The 17,172-nt window shown below is 38.4% G+C and overlaps 1 protein-coding gene across 2 annotated transcripts in view; it reads left to right on the top strand.

Moving 5' to 3' along the window:
* nab1b (NGFI-A binding protein 1b (EGR1 binding protein 1)) overlaps positions 1-17,172 on the top strand; it is a 38,786-nt gene that overhangs the window by 11,721 nt on the left and 9,893 nt on the right. For both annotated transcript variants that reach the window (XM_072578979.1, XM_072578980.1), the window contains exon 5: positions 3,403-3,522. In XM_072578979.1, coding sequence (XP_072435080.1) covers positions 3,403-3,522 — 120 coding nt within the window. The remainder of the gene's footprint in view (positions 1-3,402; positions 3,523-17,172) is intronic.

The raw sequence follows: 17,172 nt of genomic DNA, 5'->3' as shown, positions 1-17,172 counted from the left end.
ACAGATAGGGGAAGAAGCTACGGAAATGGATGTCAAACCCTGAAGAAAAAATTGAGTCTCTCAACATTGTAAGGTTTATAAAGAGAGTGGCAGAAGGTAGGGACAAAGTGGCTGAAGGATGTGCCATCAATAGTGGAAGAAAGGGATAACAGGAAGTATACTAGCAATAATGTACAGGTTGGAAGACATGGAAAAGGACAGACAGCTTAAACAGGCTGCAGAAGTAAGGTGGATAAGACTATTGAGCAAGTTTGCAGACACAGATTTTAAGCTTGATGGATTGTAGAATAGGGAGCTAATGCACGGTCATGATAGAATATGCTTTGTGTGAGGCAGGATATCTTTTAATTCTCTGAATATATAACTGTACATCTCACATCTTGGTATGAGAGTGCAATTTTCCAGTTAATTCAATGTAAAGCTGCTGTATAGCATTGCACATGTTTTTGTTTTTTGTTTCTACAAAAACTACAAAGCAATGACAGTATAGCCTTAATATTAAAATGCTTCTCAATATTACCATCTATCTAAGAGACTGGGCCCTCTTCTAATGCATATTGAATACAAAACTTGAATAACCTGAATCCAATGCACAAAATGAAGGTTTAGAAATGATCAGAAACTAATGCTGGTAGTAATTGTACATAAGATAGCAGACTGGCAGACTTCTAAATTAAGGAGATCTTGAATCTCTCAGCATTCACTGGTCAAGGAGTGGAATGTTAAGAAATTTACTCCAAAAAAAAACAAAAGTCAGAGGTTCGTTTATCTGGACTGACTCTAGTTGTAAACTTGTGCTTCTGGCAGTTCATGTTTGGGTAGCTAAAAGAGACGCTTTCCAGAGCCTTGCACTCACTGGGCAGAATTCCATTTCTACTATGAATATCAGCATCATGCTAATAGTAAATCTTAGCAGCCAAGCTTTAAATTCCTATTCTGTTTGATGCACTGTGGTAATCCATGTCTATGTTTACATATGTTAATACTGTTTAGAATTGGAACTGTTTGGAATATGCAGAGCAGGCCTAATTTACTTTGCTGTTCTTATGCAGGCTATTTTGCCGTCCTGTAATACCAGAATGTAAAATCATGTTTCTTTGACAGGCTTGTATTTGACAAAAGTCTTCAACTTCTGTAACTGTTGTTACTTTGGTTGGGAAAAAGAATGAATAGTCCCATTACTGGTGTTTATTCTCTTAGTTTAAAGACAATTTGAGCCAATGTCAACAATGTTAGTTTAAAAACATGATCTCACGTTTGACATTAATGAAGTTCTTTGAAGAAAATTGTCAATCTTGCTTAGCTTGTACTTGTAATTGCACTTGGAATACTTTTATCTAAAGGGCAATGATAGGTTCAGAGAAGAATGACAGGATTCTTTCACAGATTGGTGTTCCAGATTAAGTAATAATCTTTAATGATTTTGCTGGAAAAAAACATGCCTGTGACATAAGCAGGGGTCAGAGGCAATACAATCTTCATTTTGTAATGTATTAATAGTTTCTATGTATGAGTAATAGGCAAGAAAATTGTCCATTTGATAATGAGAAGGTCAGAAACTTGGATTATCTGTGCAAAAATTACCCTTTGGATATGTATAAGATGGTCCAAAGATCTAGAGTAGGAAGCATTGTATATGAACTGTGGTGGGAGTGATTTGGATGGGCTCGTGGGCCTTTCCGAGTTTTTGGTTGGAGTGTTTTTTTTTATAACTTTAGTTTGTATTCTACCACAAAATTTGTCTCTCTGCAAAATAAATTGTATTCCAAGCTTTGTTTCCTGATCGTGAAATACTGCAGGCAGTAATTTTGGATATGCTCACAGCACGAATCCTGAATGAACCCTCCTGTGTAATAATAATTCAGTCTGCGGCTCTGCTCAGACATCAACTTCCTCTTATCATAACCGGCATTGGAGGCAGCCTAGAGAAGGTTCACGAGGCTGATCCAGGTATGGAGGGATTTTCTTATGAAGAGAGGTTGACTTGGTTGCGTCTTGTATTCATTGGAATTTAGAAGAATGAGAGGAGATCTTATTTCGACATGTAAGATTGAAGGGGGCTTGACTGGGTAGATGTTGAAAGGTTGTTTTTCAGTGTGGGAGATTCTAGGACCAGAGGCATAATCTCAGAATAATAGTTTGTTTGTTTAAGACACGTGAGGAACCATTTCCTGAGAGTAGTGAATTCATGGAATTCTTTACTGCACAGGCTATTTATTAAGCATACTCAAGGCCGTAGTAGACAGCTTTTCAAACAATCAGGGAATACAGGGATGAGTCAGGAAAGTGGAGTTGAGGCTGTCATTGAATCTAGTCTGTCATTCAATGAACCGAATGCTTCTATATCTCATGCATTACCAAAGAGGAATGTAACCACCTATGATGCAAAAAATGGAAATCTAGTTATTGTGCAACAATGTTACAACATATTGCTATACTAAAGTTTATAGACAAAGTATATTTTACGTGACCTCTGCAGCTGTAAATTTCCAATTTGGCTTTTTCTTGTGTTTTGTGGGACACTTTATTTAAAAGTAATTTGTCATTCTGAAGGATTTTCGTATAATTCACAATTATGCTGCAGAATAGAAGCATGATATATGGCTTCGATTTTCTCGTTAGCAGTAAAACAAAATGGTTACATTCATTTTGGTTACAGCTGTCTAGAGCTATCTTAGGCTTCTTAATTGCAGTTTTTGATTTCTAGAAATCCTTTTCAGCTTGGACTCTGTACAGGAGATCTCTGGTGTGTGTATGTTCGGGAATGCACATTTTATTTCTTCAATCACTTAGATTGAAGATCATGACTGAGACACACAGAGTCTAAACTAGGAAGTATGGGTTTGATATAAAATGATAAATAGAAAACAAAAGAAAGATCTGATTGAGAAAGAGCAAGTAAAAAATAACATTTTATGTAATCCTTTTTAAGAAAACCTTTCCAACCATAATTACATTCTAAAGAAAAGCAGCTCTACATTTGTAAAATTGTATTTACAATTAAAGTGTTTGGCAGTAATTGGACTCATCATAACATTTATAAGTTTGCTTACACCTGAATGCACCAACCTTAAATATTTTCCTTGCACATTCAGTGTTAAATTTTACTTCTTCATTGCCTGTTATGTATTTTAATGTCAAATCTTCCAATGGTGATTCAGTCTTGTGAAGTTTGAGGAAGAACAGGCCAAATCAGACAGCAATCTTGATTTCCATATTTACCAAAGGATATGCAGATGCTGGAAATTGCTGTGCTGTTTGCTCTCTCAAATGAGCACCAATGACTTCACATTTTTAATTCTTTTTTTGGCAAAATCTAAGCCATTACCTTTACTGATAACTTTAGTTAATTGATGTGAAAATCCTTTGTGATGATGAAGCATTTAATGTTGTATTTTGCAGGATGGTTCTGTACATATTCAAGAATCTCTGCAGATTTTGCAACACAGACAAGAAACGTTAAAAGAGCAAATGGCTGTCGCCAAGATGAAAGGTGATGATACCATGATGCGCAATATTCAGGTAATAAATTGCAAAGTTTTAAAATCTTACAAATTGTATTTGTTGTCAAATCTTTATACTAATAGATATTTAAAACAATAAGTGCCTCAGTCGATAGATTAATCTATGTTGAAGGCTCTAGCCTGGATTCCATGTAAACTTTGATGACTAAGAGCTTTTTCTTTTATTCCTAAATATCACGCACACAGTCATTTTGAGCATGAAAATGATTACAGAACCTTCGGGTTTGATTTTCTTGTTAAACTTTGATATGATTTGACACCTCTGCCTCTGCAGGACAGTGGATGATGGTGACCTTAATGGTGTAGACCACAAGTTTTGCTTTCAGATATTTATCCCTTGTATTTGAAATCTAGGCTAGTTAGTTACTGCGTCACGATGACGTGTTTCTGCAAGCATTGTACATCCCACTAAGGAGTGAGCAATCAGCAAGTAGAACTGTTCCCATGAGATATGTTATGGCTGCAGCGCTGCAGAATGGTGCAGACAATAACATTTGGGAATATGAACGTATGAATTCTGCCATTCGATAAGCTCATGAATTTACAAAAAAAAGCCCATAATTAATATATGCCATATCAACCTTACGTTGTGCAGATATTTGTGTTGTCTTGCGACATGATGTGAATATATATCTGATATAATGCCTTTTTTAAAGAAAAGAATGGCTCTGCTGTCATTTAATGAGGGGTTGCATTATAAATAAAGCTATTTCCAATACTTCACCTTCACATGCACAATAAAAAAAGACAGCTTCTCTTAGCAGGACCTTGGTCGTTACAAATTGGAACATCCAACTTCATGCATGATGAGAACAGTATATTGGTCCACAGAATTAATAGTCACTTCAACCTGGTTCCACTTAATTCTTACCTCACTGCACTTTGAGGAAGATTAAATCTTTTGCCCTTGAAATACATTGAATTTTAGTTGAGCCATACAAATACTTTTCTGAGGCAAAATCAGCTATATGTTTAGTATAGCAGAATCATTGTTCAGAAGTGGAAATATTGAGACTTTAGCTTAAAGTGGAAGCCCTCCATCTCCAACCTCCTTAGAAAAGTGAAGATAAATCAAGATACTGTGAAATGGGGTAAAAATGGGTGAGAGAAAAATGAAGAAGAAAATGTCAGAATAATTAGGGGCATTAGTTAGTGATTGGAACATTTACACCAATTAATTTGAGCAGCAATACTCAAAATCTCTTAATCACTCTCGAAAGTAAAGCCACACACGTGATGGTAGATTTCCAATGCCTCCCCTTAGTATGAGTTTTATATCTACAGATGACATCAGTTGTAAAATTTGACAAGCAAAGTCAAGAATTAATTAACCTCTATTGTGGAAGAAGGGAAATACAGTACAAAAAATAATGCTTTGCCCCTGTTTCAAACTTGCCGAGCTAAAGGTGTCTAGAAATGTTCTATTTTGTAAACAAAAAAATATTGAAATGAAAACATGGAAAATGCTGTTTATCAGATGACTTCACTAAGTAGATACGTGACCAAATATGAATGTGATAAAACTCCTAAAGAATACTGTTCCTAAGGGTAATAAATAAGTTTACAAACCAATTTGCATTCTGACTGAATTTTGCTTTATTGACTTCAAATTCATTAAGTAAATCTTAAGATAGGTGCATATGTCTTCTCTTTTGAACCAATGCCCAAGTCTGATACATAGTTCGGATCCTGATAAAGCAGTGACTGTTGGCTCCTGTGTTGACAGTGCTGAATCTGTGCCTGCTAGCATCAGAGGCCTGCTTCACTATATTGCTGCGATAAGAAAGCTGGGTTGAGAAGCTGATCCACTAACTCTCAATCTGGACTGAAGAAGTGACAATGTTAAAATATCTGTATTGAAGCTGTTACAGTGCTCTCCATCTATAGTATTGAAAGGCAAACCCAATCAGAGAGCTTTGTTGAAGTTAGAAAGAAAGAAAGAAATTTATGAAGATGTTAATAAGAAAAACATTCAAGATTGTTCTCATAAGATATTACATTCTATCCTCTTTCCTGTATGCCTCAGAATCCTGGACAATAAGGAAAATTCTATGGAAGAAAATAGAGGCCTTTCAAATGTGGATTCTAAGATGTATGTTTAAATTCCATATACAAACCTTAAGATAAATGTCGAGGTAGTTGAAATTGCAAGAGCAAAGACAACTCTTAAAAAATGTCTACAGAATTGAAAATGTCAGTATTTTGGCTGTTTGATCAGAGCTGAAAAACTACAGAGGTTACTTTTAGAAGACAAAACTGAGCCACCAGAAAGAGATATTGACTGATGCATGGTTGGATGACAGGTGTTAGACAGTGAGTGCAGACGTGTTACAGTAGATGTGTGAGGATGGTGCAAGATAGACCAGCATGGCATACCAAAGACAAGAGCTTTAGTGACAGGAGCAGCAGCAAACTGATCTCATCTAAAACTAATATTCTGAAACACTGGAATAAATCTGAATTATGCAGATGCTGCAAGTGTTGCAACTTTCATCAAAATATGTTATCAATGCTCTCAAATATTTTGATTCCAGAATCACATTTCTGTCTTTAGATATGGAATCCTGATATGTGATCTTCAATGCACTGGTTAAATTGAGAAATCTTATTTTTTTTTGTTTTTGAACTCTTAAAAACACTTCCTTCAGTTAATCAATGGTCCAGCTGATTGGCTGGACCAAACTTGGCTGCATCAATTCTGACATCAACCTGTACACGAATATCACAAAAAGCCCAGCCCAGGTTTCTACTTCCAAATATGGATGAGATTTATAAGCCATGCCCTCCAGGAAAGCTTGAACTGCATTCACATTTTTCATTATATAGTTTGTAAACCAGCTGCATTCAATGAAGGTGTTTTTATTAGAAGTAGAAATTTAAGAATAGTGAATTGCAAAGACTTATTAGGAAAAATAAATGTTTAAGTTTGATTAAAATAAACTGACCTAACTACTTTGACAAATTAAAAGTAGTTACTCAAGATGTTGCTTTATCAAACAACTCTGATGTTCACCGTCTTGCACTTCTAGGACTTGGTGATACCTGACCACTCTGATCAGTTCACTGTCAGAGTAATTGTTGCATTTACGTCCACATGGCTTTGTGTGTGGGAAATCATGTCTCTCAAACTTGATTGAGTTTGTTGAAGAAGTAACAGAGGGTTAATGAGGACAGAGCGGTAGACGTGACCTGTATGCACTTAAGTAAGGCATTCAACAAGGTTCCCCATGGGACCCTGGTTAGCAAGGTTAGATCTCATGGAAGACGGGGAGAATTAGTCATTTGGATACAGAGCTGGCTCAAAGATAGAAGACAGAGGGTGATGGTGGAGGGTTGTTTTTCAGACTGGAAGCCTGTGACCAGTGGAGTGCTACAGGTTTGGTGCTGGTCACCATTGTCATCATTTCTAGAAATGATTTGGATGTCAGCTTAAGAGGTATAGTTAGTAAGTTTGCAGATGACACCAAAATTGGAGGTGTAGTGGAGAGTGAAGAGGGTTACCTCTGAGTACAACAGGATCTGGACCAGATGGGCCAATGGGCTGAGAAGTGGCAGATGGAGTTTAATTTAGACAAATGCGAGATGGTGCATTTTGGGAAAGCAAATCTTAGCAGGACTTATACACTTAATGGTAAGGTCCTAGGGAGTGTTGCTGAACAAAGAGACCTTGGAGTGCAGGTTCATAGCTCCTTGAAAGTAGAGTCGCAGGTAGGTAGGATAGTGAGGAAGGCGTTTGGTATGCTTTCCTTTATTGGTCAGAGTATTGAGCACAGCAGTTGGGAGGTCATGTTGTAGCTGTACAGGACATTGGTTAAGCCACTTTTGGAATATTGCATGCAATTCTGGGTCTCCTTCCTATTGAAAGGATGCTGTGAAACTTGAAAGTGTTCAGAAAAGATTTACAAGGATATTGCTAGGGTTGGAGGATTTGAGCTAAAGGGAGAAGCTGAATAAGATAGGACTGTTTTCCCTGGAGCGTCGGAGGCCAAGGGGTGACCTTATAGAGGTTTATAAATTCACGAGGGGCCATGGATAGGATAAATAGACAAGGGGAAATAGGATGGGGAAATCTAGAACTGGAGAGCATAGTTTTAGGGTAAGAGGGGAAAGATATAAAAGAGACCTAAGGTGCAACATTTTCACACAGAGGGTGGTGTGTGTGTGGAATGGGCTGCCAGAGGAAGTGGTGGAGGCTGGTACAATTGCAATATTTAAAAGGCATTTGGATGGGTATATGAATAAGAAGGGTTTGGAGGGATATGGGCCATGTGCTGGCAGGTGGGACTAGATTGGGTTGGGATATCTGGTCGGCATGGACGGGTTGGACCGAAGGGTCTGTTTCCATGCTGTACATCTTTACGACTCTAATAGGAAAATCATGAAAATTTGCTGGGCTGATATTTAAAATGTCACACTCTTCTAATGACTCATATCTTTAGGCTGCTGAGGGTGATGACATGTCCAATATGTCATTACAAACTGCAGCTTCCATTTGTCACCCAAAAGTGTTGCAACTTTAAACAAAATCAAATCACAATTTAAACGGCTCTGTGGCGTCTCCTTCTGATTATTTTGTTCACTTTACTCCCTTGTCCAGAAATATATATTACACTTCTCTTTCTTACAAAAAGCTGCCTCAATGAAGATCTTAGCATCCATGCACTTTATTTCATAGCTAACTCTTCACCTATATTTATCCCACCAGCCCATGTTTTGTGAAACTCTTTCTCCCCACAAATAATGGAACAGCTTCCCAAAGTAGGTTTACAGTGATCACTTTGACCCAAACCATTCAAGTTGACACAGTGATGGGCAGAGAATTTAGGGTGAAATAATAACAGAGAGGGCTTTTCTGAAGATTTTTGCCCCAACCTTCCCACTCCCAATATTCTCGACCTTTCTCCCTTTCTGAATGCAGGTTTCCTTGGACCGTGTATAATTTTCAGGTGAGATTGGGGCCTACGTGCAGTCTTTCACCGTGTCATTCTGACCCGGTTGTCAAAAGATCACAACAGCAGCCAGGCAACGCTGGCCATTCAATGCTAACCTGTTTTTTGTAAATTTTGGTATTCATCTCTCAGGAGAGAGGTTATTGCCCTAGAAAGAGTGCACCAGTGGCATAAAGGGTAGATCAGACAAAGATGAGTTTACAGTGCTGATGTGAAATTGCACAGGATGGTAAATACTCTTAGTGATCTCCATGCATAGGTCGGCACGTTGGGTCATGGTACATTGGAAATAACTGAAACCTGGCTCAAAAAAGGGGAGTTCCTTAACATTTCTGACTGTAGCTGTATTCAGGAATGATGCGAAAATATGGTAGCGGGGAGAGTTGTATGAGAGGCATTATTAAGAAGCCTGAGAAAGAGTTGATTCACTTGACCAATGAACAAATTTATTTGGTTGGTACAATTGCTATGTTGCCAGTGTATACTAAAGGTCACCAGTTGGGGTGCAAATTTGCAGGCAATTTAAAGAACTGTGCAGGAATTATAGAATAATGATGAGGAATATCAGTTAACATATTAGAAGCTTTGAAACAGGAAAATGATAAAGTGGAATCTCTGAAATTATGCTAAAAAACTTTCCTGATGTATTTTCAAGCAAACAAGGAAGAAAATATGCATCAGATCTAATTTCAAGGTAGGAAAAGGGGCAAGAAAAGCATACTTCAGTGAGAGAATGCTTGTGAAACAGTGATCATTATCAATAGTTTTACAGTTAATATTGGGAAAGATAAGGAGAAATCAAATGTGAAAATGCTCAACTGAAAGAGAGCTATGTTCTGAGAACTGGAAAGGTCGCTGGATCGGGTGGATCAGAATGTGAAATCTGGCCTCCTCTAGAGGTCCCCAGCCTCTCAGTTACCCAGTCTTTAGCCAATTTGAATCACTTGCGTGATATGAAGGAACAGTTGGAGGCACTGGATACTGCAAAAGCGAGGGACCCTGACATCATTCTGGCAATAGTACTGAAGACCTATGCTTCAGAACTTGTTGCACCCCTAGCCAAACCATTCCAGAACACTGGCATCTACCCGAAAATGTGGAAAATTGCCCAGGTATGTCTTGCACACAAACAGCAGAACAACTGCAATTCAACCAATTACTGTCCCATCAACTTTTCTCCATCATCAGTAAAGTGATGGAAGGTGTCATCAACGGTGCTATCAAACAGCAACTGCTCAGTAATAACCTGTTCACAAATGCCCAGTTTGGGTTCTGCCAGAGCCACTCAGCCCCTAAACTCATTGTAGTCATACCTTGCACGAAAGATGGTGATTGTGATTATTAGAAGTCAGTCATCTCAATTCCAGGACATCTCTTCAGGAGTTCCTCAGCGTGGTGCCCTGGACTCAACCATCTTCAACTGTTTCATCAATGACCTTCTCTCCATCATAAGGTCAGGAGTGGGGATCTTCACTGATGATTGCACAATGCTCAGCACCATTTGCAACTCCTCAGATACTAAAGTGGTCCATGCCCAATACAAGAAGATCTGGATAATATTCCCACTGACCAGTGGCAAGTAACATTTACATTACATAGGTTCTAGGGAATGACCATTTCCAACAAGAGGGAATCTTAACTATTCCCTCTGACATTCAATGGTATCACCATCACTGAATCCTCCACTAGCAATCTCCTGGAGGTTACCATTAGTCAAAACTGAACTGGGCTCGTCATTTTAAGGACTGTGGCTACGAGAACAGATCAGAGACTGGGAATCTTGCAGTGACCAACTCACTTCCAGGCTTCGCAAAGACTGTCCACCATCTACACGGCACAGGTCAGGTGTGTGATGGAATGCTCCCCACTTCCTTGGAGGAGTGCAGTTCCAACAATTCTAAAGCTTGATAACATTCAGAATAAAGCAGCCTCCTTTATTGACATCATATTCACAAACATTCACTCTGTCCACCATGAGCATCAGAAGCAGCAGAGTGCACTATTGGGGCAACTTTTTCACGCAGAGGGTGGTACGTGTATGGAATGAGCTGCCAGAGGAAGTGTTGGAGGCTAGTACAGTTGCAACATTTAAAAGGCATCTGGATGGATATATGAATAGGAAGGGTTTGGCGGGATATGGGTCGGGTGCTGGCAGGTGGGACTAAATTGGGTTGGGATATCTGGTTGGCATGGGTGAGTTGGACCGAAGGGTCTGTTTCCATGCTGTACATCTCAATGACTCTATCTACAAGATAACACTGCAGAAATTCATCAAGGCTCCTTAGCACTTTCCAAACTCATGATCACTGCCATCTAGTCAGTCAGGGACACCAAGTTCATGTAAACATCCCCACCAGTTCCTCTCCAAGCTATTCACTGTCCAGGACTTTAAAATATATTTCTGTGCCTTCAGTGTCGTTGGATCAAAGCCTGGAAATTCGTCCATAATGGCATTGTGGATACACTTACACCAAATGGACTGCAATGGTTCAAGAAGGCAGCTTACTACCACCTTCTCAGGACTATTTGGGGATAGGCAATAATTGCTGGCTGGGCCACATTCAAAAGTGAATGAACGTAGTAAATTAGCAATGTTAGGGGAGGGGCTTGTAAAGAAAAAAATAGATCATATACAAGCTGGACACATTCCCATGAAGAGGAAAAGAAGGGCACTGAAAAATTAGAAGCCCCTGGATGATGAAGTACATCATTGTAGATGTGCAATCCAGGTGGTATTGACTGTAGTGGAACTGTATATCAGACACTACATAACAGGCAGCCAAGTCTCACATTTCCTGATGGAAAATTTAAACATTGTTCTGATGAAGATTCACCAGACTTGAAACGTTAACTCTAGTTTCTTTCCATAGATGCTGCCAGACCTGCTGAGTTTTGCCAGCAATTTCTGTTTTTGTTTCACACTCTGTTTTTTGTGCCACTGCGTAACCCAGATGTCTACCTCCTAGCAGTTGAAATGAAACAGAAAAGCCTGATAAATGTTAAAATCATAATTCAATTGAAAATCAAGCTGAATACAGAAAGCACAGAATATAACATAGAAACATAGAGGATAGGAGCAGGAGGAGGCAATTCAGCCTTTTTAGCCTGCTCTGCCATTCATCACAATCATGGCTGATCATCCAACTCAATAGCCTAATGCTGCTTTCTCCTGATAATCTTTGATCCCATTTGACAAGTGCTATATCTAACCACCTCTTGAATACATTCAATGTTTTGGCATCAACTACCTCCTGTGGTAATGAATTCCACAGGCTTACCACACTTAGGATGGAGATGAGGAAACATTTCTTTATCCAAAATGATTCACTCTGAACCCTCAGACTGTGACCCCTGGTTCTGGACACACCAACTTCAGGAACGTCCTCCCCACATCTACCCTGCTTAGTCCCGTTAGAATTTTTTGTGTCTCTGAGATCCTCCCTCATTCTTTTGAACTCCAGTGAAAACAATCCTAACCTAGGCAATCCCTCATCATATGTCAGACCCATCATCCCTGGAATCCTTTTATTCTCACATTTTCCCTGGTCTGTTGAATTTATTCTGAATAGCAATAGCACAAGGTAGTTCTAACGTTGAAATATACTCAATATTGTTTACTAAATCAAAATACACTACAAACAAAACTGCAAAACATTCACCCTTAGTGTTAATAATCGCAAGTGGATCTGTTTCAGTGAACTTGTCTAACGACCAGACCAGAATAGGCGATCATCATGTTTTGGCCCAATATCCAGCCATTGGTCAGATGACCTTTACTTCCTGTGCAAGCTAACTGTGCAGTAAGGCAAACTTTTTAAATGATCTTTCTATAAAGGAAGCTGTGTTTAAATATGCACATGATGTAGTCTTCTGCAAATGATTAATTTGACCACAGATATCTGTCATGCTTTCCATGTTGGTTTGATCAATTAACTCAATAGGACCTCCTTGCCTCTCCCTGCAAAGAGGCTTATCTGTTTCTTTTCGTAAATTTTGACCTCTTGCTTATGCTTTGTGTCATCCAATCAACCACATGATATTTACACCACATTATTCTATGACTGTCACATTCAGCTGATAAGTAGTCCACATTATCACATCTGATTCACTGTGTCTGTTTTAAACCAAACTTCAGTTTTTGCAGAGTTATTGTGATAGTTCAGTCCACTACTGTTGAGTAACAATACTCGATCTAAACAAGGACATATTCCTTTAGGAAAACACAGAAACCCTTAAAACTAGTGATATTTTTAATCACCAGGCTTCATATGTCTTTTTCTCCACGTTTCATTTAACTTCATTTAGGCTAATCCAGCAAAATTTTGATTAATATCAACAAGGAGGAAACTGAAAAAGGAAATAAGAGTTAAAGGAGTGAAAATAGGTTATTGCAAAAACAAATGGGAGAGTTTTGTTACGTGACAAATCTCAAACAAAATAAATTGTCATTTGGAAAAATATGGACTAATAAGTGGAAGGCACAATTATGTGTAATTTTAAAGATCTGATGTATGAACATTTCCTGTAGTTATGGCTCCTTTATATTGTCCTGCAATGAGTTCAGATTTGCATATGAATTGACTTGTAAACAGACTCAAGAATGGAACTCGTTCACAACTCTGGGACTACCTGTATTTATTAAAGGAATTTCTGATTGACAAACTTGATCCTCTCTTTCTTTGAAACAATGGAGATTAAGGTGCTGCAGTTGATAGGCATATGGACTTTCAGGAGGCATTTGATAAAGTAGGATTTAATAGACTTCTTGGCAAAATAAAACTTTTAATTTTAAAGGCAGATGAGTTTTGTGGATACATAATCATCTAAGAAGCAGAATATACTAGTAAAACACTTGTCAGATTGGAGAGAAGTGTGCAGTGGTGATTCTCAAAGATTGTTTCTTAATCCACAGCTATTTTTGTCATTAACAGAACTTGACCGTAAAAAGCATAGTTTCACTGTTTATTAGTGACATGATCCTCTGAGGAGGATTGTCACAGTCTTCAGAATAACACAGCCTGATATTTACAGCACAGAAGGATGTTATTAAGCAGATGAGTTTGGTAGATCAATCTCATTTTCATGCTCTATTCGTATAAACATAAAAGTATAATTTCCTCATACCCGTCTAACTTTCATCTGAACGCATTGATCAACTCTACTGCCCTAGGCAGAGAGTTCCAAGTCATTTCTATTCACTGTTTAAAAGAAGGTTATACTTCACATCACTTCCTTTCCTCCTCTTCTCCACACCAACTCCTCCCTGTTTTTGTACTCTACTCACCTATTTATTAAACCTGAAGTACTGTGAGCTTTGTTAACAATTCTCTCTACTTGTCCTGCCATATATACATATTTATCTCACACACACATCCCGCCCAGGTCTCTCTGCTCCTGCCTATCCTTTGAATAGTACCTATATTTTATACTGTCTTCCCATGTTCTTTGTATCAAAGTGTATTACCTCCATTCTTTTCCAAATTGAACTTCATTTGCCACCAATCCATCCACTCCATCATGCCCTTTTAAAGTTCTCAGCTTACAATTTTTCCAAGTTTTCTGTCATCCCCAAATTTTGAAATTGTTCCCTGCACTCAAAGACCTAAATCATTTATACATATGACAAATATTCCCAATATCTACCACCTCCTAGTCCACAAACCAACTCCTAGTACCAAAAATGCCCATTAACATTACTCTCTGTTTCCTATCTCTCAGTCAATTTTGTAACACGGTTGATATCCCATGTATTCCACAGCCTGGAAGTTTCCTCACAAGTGTGTTGTGCAACACTGTGTCAAACACTTTTTTGAAGTTATGTACACCAGTTGAATAATCTTTCCCCTCTTCAACCCTCTCTGTTTCCTCTTCAAAAAAAAGCCAACAAGTTAGTTAGACTCTTCTAAATCAATCTACATTTTTAAATTTATGATTATTAATTATATTCTGAATAATTGTTTCTAAAGGTTTCCCCAATACTGAAGTTAAAATGACTGGTCTGTAATTGTTGGGCCAATCTTTACAATTTCTTCAAAAGAAGTGTCCTGTTTGAAAATGTCCCAATCTCTGGCACATCTCCAAATTCAGGGGCAATTGGAAAGTATGTGCCTGTGCATCTGTATTTCCAGTTTTGCTTCCTTCACTGTCCTTGGATGCATCTTATTGAGTTGTCAGTGCCTTATCAAATTTGAGCACTGACAGCTTACCCAAAACCTTTTAACCAAGTTTAAACCCTTACAGTGACAGGAAGGGCAGAAATAAGATAGATGTAAATTATTCAATTAGCACATAAATTATATCTTGTGTCTCAAAGTGTAAATCCCTTTTTTTTTGTTTCCTAATTTTGCCCCCACTTTTTTGCCACCCTCTTACTATTGACATCTTTATAGAAATCTTTGGGATTTCCTTTTGTTAGCAACCAGTCTTTTTATTATAATCTCTTTTGTGTCTCATATTTGCGTTTGGATCTTCTTTCTGAACCTTACTTATTCAGCTTGGTTTTGACTTAATTACCTGATAACAGTGAAAAAGACACTTTTTTGTCCTTTAACCTAACTTCTAACCCCTTTATCATGCAAGGAGCTCTGGATTTGTTTGTTTTACCTTTCCTTTTGAGGGATTATACCTTGACTGTGCCCAAACCATCTCCTCTTTGAAGGTAGTCTCTTGTTTAGCTGCTGTTTTTTGCATCATCCTTTGGTTCCAGTCCATTCAGCCCGACTCTGTTCTTACTCCATTGATGTCTGCTGTTCGCCACTTAATTAGTCCTATCCTGAAATGTGCAATATAATTTTCTACGACCTTCCTAATCCGTGTGAAACAATGATCCATGTCTCATAAATGTTTCCTCATTGATGCTTAATCTATTTGGTATACCCCATGCCCAAGAACTAGGTCTAACAATGCATCCTTTCTTTTTGGACTGGGCACATACTAGTGTATAAAATCCTTCTGAACACAATCTAGAAATGCTTGTCCCTTGCTGCACGTTATACTTCCACTATCCCAGTTAATATACAGGTATTTAAACTGCCTTACTCTCTGATGTTTTAAACCTTTCTATTATTTCCTTGTAAATTTGTTCCTCTATATCTTTCCCACTAGCTGGAGGCCTGTATATTATACCAAACAATATAACTGCATCCTTCAAATTCCTTACTTTAGTCAAATCGATTATGTCCTTCAATCCTCTAAAACATCATCTTTCTCCAGTACTGCAATGCCCCTTTAGCCAAAAATGCATCAACCTCTCCTTTCTTTCCTATCCTATCTTTTCTAAACAACTTGTAACCAGGAATATTTAACATCTATTTCAGCCCTTTCTTGAGCCAGGTCTTCATTATTGGCACAACAACATAATCCCATTTGGATATCAGTGCCTATAATTTCCCAGTGTTATTAACTGTACTCTGTGCATTCATATACATTTAACGTAACTCTGATTTAGACTTCATTACTTTCCCTCCTATTCTGACTCCACCTATTAATTTACAGTTCTCTATTTTAGTTACATCTGCCTCTAGCATTTTGTGAATCCTGGTATTACTCTGGAATATTCTTTCCTGTTTCTCACACCCCTGTTGAATTAGTTTGAAGTTTCCATAATTGACCGAGGAAAATATGCTGCAAGGAACTCAAATCTGACTCTGTTCAGGTGCAACCTGCCTGACTTGTACAGGTGTTATCTTCCACAGAACAAGTACTGGTTCCCTGGGAATATAAAACTCTTCTTCGTGCACCAACTTTTCGGCGACACATTCATTTGATACATCTTCCTATTTCTGTATTCACTTATACATAGCATTGTAAGTAATGTAGAGGTTACTATTTTAGATGTCCTGCTTGATGATTTTCTACTCACCTCCTTAAATTCCAATTGCAGAACCACGTCCTTTTTCCATATGTTCTAAGTGCCAATGTGTACTGTGACCTTTGACTGCATACCCTTCTTTAGAAAAATGTTCCACACTTTCTGGGACATCCCTGACCCTGGCACCAAGAAACACCTGTTTCCCTATGTAAAGAATCACCTATTAGTACTGCCCTTCTTCCTCCCTCCTGGACAGCTGGTGCCACCTCAGGTGCCATGGGTATTCCTGTTCCCTCACACCTCTAAGGAACCATTGTCCTCACTAATATCCAGACCAGAAAACAAGTTAGTGTGTGAGTCCTCTGGGGAATTCATGCACTACCTACTTGTTTTATCAGACTGGCTGGTGGTCACCTATTTCCTATCTGCCTGCTTGTCCTTAACTTTTATGGTTATTACATCCCTGAATGTACTATTGTTCTCTGCCTCACAGATGTAGTTCAGTCACTCTAGTCACCACTTGAGCACAGAAACATGGAGCTCCAGCCTGTGTAGCCAGTGACAAGAAATGGACTGATTCTGTACATGGGCTCATCAGTCATAAGCAATGTTTGGGGCATCTTTTTGAAGCGTTCCGGTTCATGGCAGTACAGAGATTGGATGGGGAAACCATATTCTGCATGAAGAACATTGTGAAAGGTCTTCTTGCTCCCTATGTCAAGCTATGCTGCCCTACTCATTCCATGACCCCATATAACCCTGTGCCAATTTATTGACACGCCTATTGACCAATTCACATTATTTAAGAATTAAAAAACCTTATCGTGGCAATAGGAATTTTAAACATAATTCATTCATTACTTTCCATTTCAAGTCAATTTACTAGAGT

The sequence above is a fragment of the Chiloscyllium punctatum genome, chromosome 10 (genome assembly GCF_047496795.1).
Source record: "Chiloscyllium punctatum isolate Juve2018m chromosome 10, sChiPun1.3, whole genome shotgun sequence".
NCBI lineage: Eukaryota > Metazoa > Chordata > Chondrichthyes > Orectolobiformes > Hemiscylliidae > Chiloscyllium > Chiloscyllium punctatum.
Note: the sequence above shows the minus strand (reverse complement) of the source record. Positions and strands in the feature narration are given on the sequence as shown.